The 9090-nt window shown below is 38.6% G+C and overlaps 1 protein-coding gene across 2 annotated transcripts; it reads right to left on the bottom strand.

The window, feature by feature from the left end:
• Positions 1-1343: 1343 nt before the first annotated feature.
• On the bottom strand, positions 1344-8739 carry LOC136061368 (nitrate regulatory gene2 protein-like). Of its 2 annotated transcripts, XM_065760385.1 has the most exons (6): positions 8321-8739; positions 6529-8074; positions 5138-5352; positions 3298-3521; positions 2529-2641; positions 1344-2357 (listed from the first exon to the last, which is right to left on the bottom strand). In XM_065760385.1, the coding sequence occupies exons 2-6, from the start codon at positions 7997-7999 to the stop codon at positions 1846-1848; spliced, it is 2535 nt and encodes an 844-aa protein (XP_065616457.1). In that variant the 5' UTR covers positions 8000-8074; positions 8321-8739; the 3' UTR covers positions 1344-1845. The 2 variants fall into 2 exon arrangements, with proteins under 2 accessions (XP_065616457.1, XP_065616456.1); XM_065760384.1 differs by having other exon boundaries at positions 1344-2641; positions 8321-8734.
• Between the last annotated feature and the right edge of the window lie 351 nt (positions 8740-9090).

The following is a 9090-nucleotide window of genomic DNA, read 5'->3' as shown; positions in this document are numbered from 1 at the left end:
TCAAGAATGGAAAGGAAAGCTCCTCTTACAAGCTGGCAGAGAGGTTTTAGTTAACGTAGTAGCCGTAGCTATTCCCTAATTATGCTATGAACTGCTTCAAAATTCCAAATGGGATGTGCACAACAAGCAATGATTATTAGATTTTGGTGGGGGAGATGGGAGAAGGAGAGGAAAATTCATTAGCTAAGATGGGATAAGCTAAATGGGAAAAAAATGTCTTGGTGGGATGGGGCTTTATAGATGCTCCAGTCCCAATAACCTCTTCCTATACTTGGTGGAGTATTCGTCTAGGCAAGGAGGTAATTAACATGGGATAAAGGTGGAGGATTAGGAATGGTGAGAGTGTGACAATTAAATCTGATAGATGGTTTCCATCTCGAATAGCACTGTTTAAGAAAGGAATCATATTATCCATCACATGTGAGCTAGGCCTGGAAGATCTTGAGTCTTAATTGTATTTGTGGGATTATCCAATTGCAAGAGCTGTCAAGGCAGAGTGCCAATTGTCGCTAGCAAAGCTAAAAACAAGTCCAGTTTCATTTCAAGATTTATGTGCTGATGTTCGACTGCAATTCTCATTTCCAGATATGAGCTGTCTGGACACCCTCACCACACAAAACATGGCCAAGCTTAATTTTGCAGGGGTGAGACTCATGAACGAACATCAATGGATATTGGGTGCTGTGGTCTGAGATTGTGAAGGAGAGTGGTGTTGGCTGCGTATTGTGACATTATGAATACACAACCTCGCCCAAATCTCCTCCACGTTTTGGCCCTGCACAAAGCATTTATTTTCTGCTTTGAAGCAAGCTTTTGGAAGGTGGAGTTGATTGTAAAGATCCTAGTTTGTTTCAGGCACTCACAGATGACTGTCCTAATTGATCTGAGTTTGGCTTTATGGTTGAGGATGTCAAAAGCATGATGGATAACTTTCTAGAAGTGTCATTGTTTAGGATTAGTACATCTTGTAATGTTGCTCCTGATGCTTTAGCTAAGCATGGTCAAGTCATTGAGGGCCCTCTGATTTGATTAGAGTTAAGCCCTCCATGCCTTCAAGACATTTTATATACAGACTTTCATTATATCAAGATCATCTACCGCTTGAACTCAAAAAATAATTAATTAATTTTTCTTTTTTTTTTTAAATCCCACCACCAAACTAAAATCATGATTTTTTTACATCCAAAACACTAAAACAGAACCAAGTGCCCCAAGTTTTGAGGGGCAGAACAATCAACTAAATTTTAATAATGACCTAGAAATTTCCCCAAAGAAAAATGAGGATCAGCCGGCAAAGTAGAAGAAACATAGTAATCAATTGGTAATGAGAAAACAGACTTCCATTCATTATAAGATAGATAATTCAAAATGAGATTATATTCATTATGAGACAGATCATTCAATACTTTTATCCAGTAAACCTAATTGATAACCTCCTCCTAGACATTCCAAAAACAATCAATACAGCCACCGATAACCAATCAACCAATAAATAAATTTCTGTACAAAATTTCCTACCTATCTATTTAGGGGTTATTGCAGAACCAAAATTCAACATGAGTAACATGTTCGAAGCATTTCCAAGGATCCACCACACAACTTTTTTTCTACCAACCATTTCATATTGTAACCAATTCTACAAGCCCCCACTTTTCAGCATGTTCTCAAAGTTGCTTCCTACTGTGCCTAACATTCAGCTGTATAATAACTCTCTCTCTCTGACAACCTAACCATTCTAAATGTGATTGATTTCATGGCAACAACTGTACATAAAGAGGCTGGGCTCACTCCCAGTTAGGACCCAACTTGTCTGTCTGAAGGCAATAAATAGAAGTACATATTCCCTTAAGAACCACCAGCATTTGGAAGTCTGACCTGCTCGTGAGCTTTCAAAGCCTCCGAAGTGAAATTCTCCAAAGCCTCGAAAATTGGAACCAAACCTGCTTGAACACTATTAGAAGCTGCATCATGAACCCATCTAATGGTTTCCTTATGCTTGGCTTTCTCTTCATAAAGTCTTTTCCTCATCGAATCCAAATCCACCTTTAAATCATCCAAAGGTGAAATGCCACTTTCGGAAGGAACCTTTGACACAGCAGTTTTATCCGACACTGTGTCATGGTCAAGCTCCATCTTCCCTGTCTCCATGCGTAAGGTTCTAAGCTGTTTCTCAAAATCTTTTGAGAGAAATTCTGCTTCAATCTTCTGGCGTTGCTCCTCGTTTTGCCTTTCCCATAACTGGCGTAAGCTTACGGCAAATCCATGCATGGAATTTGCCACTTTTCTTTCTGAAATTCCTTCCATTGCCTGGTACCAATCATTGCAAATTATGAAAACTGGAGGAGCTCCAATTCGGCCTGGGGAAAAAGGGGCAGGTCCATCAGGCGTTTCTTCTTGTTCTTGGTTAAGGCACCTTAAAAGCCACCCATTTAAGGACTTGACATAAGATTTCTGGGTGTTAATCCAATTGTTAAAGCGGGAGCACCAATTCAGAAGCTCCATTTCAAGTTCAAGAGTAGCTTTCAAACCTGAATCTCTGCGGGAGCTTGTGTTCGCTTTAAGAGAGCGAAATTTGCTCTCCATGATAGCTTGGAACTGTTTCTGGTGGCACTTAAGCATGGACTTCCACATTTTTATCAATCTGCAAATAAAAAAGGCTACTAATCATATCAAATGAAAGCGAAGTAGCATACAAATAAAGTTCAATTGCTTGTCACTCCCACAAAATAGTGGATAATCTTTCAATCTTTCCATCTTTTCTACAAAATCCCCACCTAGAAACCAAGGGCGTGTAAATGATTTGCAAGCCTTTGACATATCCATCACCACTCACCAGCAAGTCATTAATAGTTTTCAAAAATAACCAACCAATTCCCAGCTGGTGAGAGGTAAATACATATTCAAATGAGATCTCAGTAAAAACTTCATTTAGTCAAGACTTCATCAGGGTATGGAAACAAAACATTTTAGAATGTAATAAAAATAGGAAGATCATTTTGTCATTATGATAATCACCACAAACCCCTATAACTATTAGTATATAACAAGATTAGCCCTTTTAAAAGTAAGATTTCCAAAAAACCATTCTGAGCTATATTCTCTATAAAATTTAGGAAAAGAAAATAAAAAAGGAGATGAGTATGAGAAGATTATCTTCTGAAGATATGCACACAGGCCAGACATGTATAGGAATACCCTTTCACAACTTTTCCATTATTGTGTATCCATGCAAGAAGTACTAACCAAGCACCAAAATGATAACCATTAACCAGACCAAAAGGGAAAACAATTTCATACCCATGAATCAATTGAGTGAGTTGGGGCTGGAGTTCTTCATCTCTCAACTTATTTATTCTGCTTGAGATAGCATCAACAGCTCTTATACAAACATTGATTTTTGTCAGCAACTTTCTTATTGAAGCCTGAGCAGCATCGATCTTACTGGTCTCCGCTCCTCGGTCATCTAGAAATTTCAGTCTCTTGCACTTTTTTTCGTAAGTGACCCGTAGCCTTTCTTCATCCTAGAATTAGAGCAAATAATAAAACATGTGATAAAGTTACAGAGCAAGAACAAATATTTAAAGTGCATGGATTCTTAATGGAACAATTTTATAAATTAAAGAATCATTGAAGCCTTGAAATGTCCAGATCTGGATTAGATTTTAAACTATTCTAAACCAGCGAGAAACAATCACTTGAACGCAAATATGACGTGTTTACCCAAAAATGTCATTGTACAAATGCACTGATATAAAATCTAGTGTAGGATTTTTTGAGTCATACATCCACATCCAAAAAGCTCTACAAAAGACCATGAACATGAACTCTGAAAAGGAACAACCCAGAACAAATACTCCTGTTCCATAATGAGTGGCTCAGTTTCCAAATGCACAACTTTTAAGGAAAAACTAACATTTAAATCCTTTTAGAAGCAATCAACACACAGATTGAGGCATATATATTCATATATAACAAAGGGTAATGTGAGAAATTAATTATTGTGGGACAGGGAAAAATGCAGTTTGAGCCACTCAAGACAGAGTGAGTATGTGAAAAATATACATTTGCCAGGAAATTGAAGAAGATTCCCTAACCATTGTGGCCAGACTGTTTTTAAGCTTAGCAAGACACATACACATGCGTGAAAAATTCTCAACTCAGGACAATATCTTCTTCAATATGTAATCAAAATCATGCTCAAGTGCAACATGAACAAATGGTGCTATTAAAAAAACAAAGAAAAGACGTGAAAATGAGCTAAAGAAACAAATTGATGATTTCAAATTTTGAAACCAATGACCAGTACCACATAATAACTACATACATACATAAGGGCAGGAAAGGGCTAGGTGGAATAGGTAGTGTCTGAGTGGGTTTTTTGTGCGCTTGTGTCTGAGTTAGAGAATGAGAGAACAAATTTCACAAGGTAGAGTAGATGATTAACAAACCATGAAAACTGATAAAGAGCGGTTAAGAAAATTTTGAATGATAGACTTCATCATTTTAGATCAATGCCAGTAAAGGTTGCTAATGAACCTATGCGGTAACGATCAAGAAGCATTTGGCATCATCTCTGATATTGTGGACTTACTTATCAAAAAAAAATATTCTCTGATATTGTGGACTCTTATTGGGATAGAAGAGATATTTGTACCAGATACAATTTCCTTTAAAAGTATTACCATTTGAGAGGAATGTTTTCGTTCTTTACTTATTATTAAAATAAATAAAAAGGAAGAAGGGGACTGTTTCAATGCATAGCGGCTTAAGAATAGTATCACAATATTGAAAACCTCATGAATTGCTCAAGAAATTTAAACATCACAAAAGCCCATCATACTATCAATGTATTTTGTGTGTGTGTGTGTGCGGGCATGAGCATGAACTTGAAATTCCTTCTACAAGTGCTATAGGAATGCATCTATAAAGGAATAAAAACCAATCTCAAAGCCTAAATTAACCCACCATCCTTAACTAAATTGAATAATAAAGAGAAGATAGTGGAAGGAAGTAAAAAGATCGGAATTTGATATATCCACCCTCAAACAACTAGTATACACAAGGTCTCCAAAAAGCAAACTCTTCTATAGACTTTTAACAGGTGAAAGCCTTAATGTATATTTTAATGCACCCATACCTTAACTTCCTTATATAGCTTCTTCTCCCAGGCATAAAGTTTATCCAAAGTTGATGAAAGGTTTCCAGGCTTCACGTTGAAGTCCTTCACAGATTCCCCATAGTATGCCTTCGCCATTTTCATAGTCCTTTTAGATATTCTTACTGATGATCTGGTCGGAGGTTGTGAAGAAAACATGGATGGTGCAACCAGATAGCAGATCCTAGAAAAGATCACTGCATAAAGACACAAGTTTCAGGAGCTAACAGTTAAACCTCATCACCCAAGAGAACTCAAACTTTGAATATGATAGGCATTAGCCCACAAAAACCATGAAGCAAATATGGTATGGACTTCCTGAGAAATACTAATATTCACATAACATTCATGCTTAATGATTCAACTTATGTGAGAATGTGGTACAGTGGCGGTCTTGTCTTCCCGCATCTTATAAATGAGAGTACTCTTGATGAAAATCTCATTGTCAGAGAATTATAATCTGAAAAACCTTATATTATTTCCTTTCATTTAAAAAAACGAAGATTTAGATAGCTGCTTACACAACATTCCACCTATATTATGGGGTCAGGAAAACAGGAAGAAGACCCATACAAATGATGTTTTCATCGAATATATTCAGTGCTCAGCAGATGAATGTATTTTGGTCAATTGTGCATGTCTAATCTTATTCTACTTGATCATGGTGAATGATTCAATCTGCTTCCCAAATTGATTTGCAATTAAAATCCTCTAGTGACTCATTCATCTTAAGCTTCAGCTCCTACTGCTATCAAATTTAATTTAGATGAATTAGTGTGTAGAATTGGGTCAAAAATGGCAAACCAGTCTCAACTACATGATAGTCTGGGCCAAGGCTCTAGTGTTAGTAAAATTAAGAAGATTATTTAATTTATAAGTGGCTAAACCATTAGCAATACTGTACCAGGAATTGAATTAAAAATAAAATGCAACAAACATAAGCAACTACTCTATGTAAATAGCTTAGGAAGGTGCTTCAAATATTTTGAGGCCAAATACCAAATATGTGGATTTTTACAAAATTTTGATTTACATTATTTCTACTCAGGAGAATGAGCCATTTTCTTTGACCTACTTACATGATCTTGCCCATGCAGCCCCACAAGGTGCAGTACAGAGACGAAAAAGTTTTTCCAACCTACTTGAATTTGTGATCACTAGTATAATAGAGCATCTAAATAAACTCTCTTTAACAAATATTGATAGCTAACACAGTGCATTTGACAAGCAACCTGTAAGTAAATGACATTCCCAACAACAGAAACCAAAAATGCTGTATAGTGAATGTAATTACTAATTACACACACAAAACTATTGAACACTCAATCAAGAAATATATGATACGCTACTAAGATGAACAATTATTAGAATACCTTTAAGTGCAGTGCCTTTAGCCTGGTAAGGCAGCTTGCCCACCTCAAGCAACAGGGCAACCTCTTTCCCATAACTAGAGGCAGTCTCAAATTCATCCCTGATTTCCCTCACAACTTCCCGAAGGTCCCTCGAGCCGTGGTTCGACAATGTGGTCAAGCTACTTATCTTGGAAGACCCTGCATCTATAGGGGACGCTTCATCAACCCCAAATCTCACTCCTTTCTTTCCCGAAGACTCGTGTTCGGATGATATCGACACGATTGTATCAGGACTACTACTCTTCACATCTTTTCCTCGGGCCGAGCTCGAGTGTAGTGAACTATCACCACTACTATGTAATGGTATTGTGCTTGAGCTTCCTGAACCAACATGTGATGGCAATGGCACACCCCTTGAAGTTCCTTCACCAGCATTCATATTCCTATTCCTATCATTCTTATTATTCAAATTCACATTCCTATTATTCACATTAACTTCCTCTTTCAACTTCTTCCCCTCCTTATGAACTTCCTTAACTACTTCTTGCTCCATTTCATCTTCCAAATCAGGAATCCCCTCTCTTGCCCTCACTTCCTTCGAGTCCGGACTACTCGTGGTCGACCCGAATCCGAACCGGGCCTGTGGATAATAAGCCGGGTAACCACTATTGTCATAACTATCAAACACATTGAGAAAATCCCAAGTGGAAACCCTCGGCGGCGAAGGCGGAGGAGCCGGCTTACCCGGTTGCTGATCCCCGTTATTCCGAGGATCATTCGCCGGCGAACCACCCATGGAAAACCCGAAAAACCCATTATTCCCATAACCCGAATACCCGTAACCCGAATCGGGAAATTGCCCATTTGACACCGGGTATCTCTCCGGCTCCTCAATCACCACAGACTGTATTTGCGGGGCGGAACTTTTCATGTAATACGCATAAGAAGTCGACCCGGTCGGACCCCAATTCGGAGCAGCAGCAGGATACGGGTACTGATAATCTTCAGGCGGAGCCCAATAATTCGTAGGAGGAGGTGAATAATAAAAACCCGGTTGCTGCTCTCGTTCGAGTTCTTCTTCTGGGCTAGTGTGATCGTGAATGTGGATATGACCCGACCCGGAATCCGGATCCGAATCCGACGATAAGTGCAAATGCGAATCGTCAATGTCGTCGCCGTCGTCGTCTTCGAGACTGTGGCTGAGAGAAATCGAAGCGGACGACGAGTCGTTTAGGTTTTTGGACTTTTTCTTCTTGCCTTGGTCGGAGGGCAATGTGAGGACCGGAGAACCGGGAGAGTCGGTGCCGATGACGAGCTCTTCGTCGACGAAATGACGCAAGGCGTCGCCGATGTTCTTCAGGGACTGGAAGTAGGCCACGTGCGAAGCCGCGAGAGCATAGCGGTGATGCGACGCCGTTTTGATGAAGTCCCTCCGTTCCTTGCAGAGAGTGACCAACGGCAGGTCGTCAACCTTGGAGGGTCCGCAGCCCATGGTAATTAAAACGCGGAGACGACGACAGCGACGAGTCGAGTATGTTGTTGCGATAACAACTCATAATGCCCAACCCTGTTTGCACAAAGGCATTGTAACCAAATTGCTTTTAAGGAATAAATTAAAATTATAGTAGTGAATATAAACCCTAGCAGAGTTGAGCAGAACAAAGATGATGATGGTGCTGATATCCATGTGTGCAGTGAGTAATTAATTTTTCGGTGGTGTAATTGATGGAAAGAGAGAGAGAGAGAGAGAGAGAGAGAGTGTGTGGTGCATGAGAATGAGTGAGAGAGAGAAGGGGGGAGGAGGAAATCTGACCGTTGAGATCGATGGAGATGAATAAGAACCGTCCATGCGCCGAGGGAATCAGAGAGCAAATCGTGTATTGTTTTTTTGAAATTGAAAATTGATGAATTTGAGAGAGAGACTCTTGAGAGTTATGAGTTTTGTTTCTTTTTTGGAATTTAGTAATTATTTTATTAATTAATGGGTTCAGAATAGTAGAAGTAGTAATTAAAAAAGACCTGGAGATTTGTGATGTTTTTAGGGATTTGTATTGTGTCTCTGTCTCTTTCAAAATTTGTTTCAGAGAGAGAGAGAGAGAGAGAGAGAGAGAGAGAAAAAATAGTAGTATTTAGAAGCAGCGAAAGAAGAAAGAATAGAGAAAGAAGAAGGAGAATAATTTTAGTACTATTTACTAGCAGTGGTATAAAAGAAGGGTCGTGGAACCCGCCACTGGTAACGCGCTTTTGTAGTCACTGTTCCCCTTTTTTCAACTCAGGCCCCTTCCCCGATTCTGTTTTTTGTTTTCGTCTATGCCGTAAACTCGCAAAGTTAATTGAGACTTTTGCGAGTCAACTTTGTCTTTATATTATTATTGCCACGCCGCTGCCTCAAAATTTCACCATTTTTCTCATTCTATAATTACGACATTTTGTCAAAAAAATAATAATAATTATTACAACATCAATTGTCATAAAAGAGAATTTTAATTTGGGCAATCAATGATTAACGATTCCCTAATTCTTATATGTTATTATTTAATTTTAAAATTTATGTATTTGTCATGTTATTGCATGCTTCTTTTA

The sequence above is a fragment of the Quercus suber genome, unplaced genomic scaffold (assembly GCF_002906115.3).
Source record: "Quercus suber isolate HL8 unplaced genomic scaffold, Cork oak 2.0 scaffold_364, whole genome shotgun sequence".
In the NCBI taxonomy this organism is placed as follows: domain Eukaryota; kingdom Viridiplantae; phylum Streptophyta; class Magnoliopsida; order Fagales; family Fagaceae; genus Quercus; species Quercus suber.
This window is presented reverse-complemented; position numbering and strand designations above follow the sequence as displayed.

Excerpts from the sequence above, each read along its gene's own strand:
- LOC136061368 (XM_065760384.1), bottom strand. The coding sequence starts at position 7,999 with ATGGGCTGCGGACCCTCCAAGGTTGACGACCTGCCGTTGGTCACTCTC. Across the intron at positions 5,353-6,528 it reads TAAAGGCACTGCACTTAAAG|TGATCTTTTCTAGGATCTGC; the intron begins GTATTCTAATAA and ends GTCTTTATGCAG. Across the intron at positions 3,522-5,137 it reads AGCTATATAAGGAAGTTAAG|GATGAAGAAAGGCTACGGGT; the intron begins GTATGGGTGCAT and ends CTCTAATTCTAG.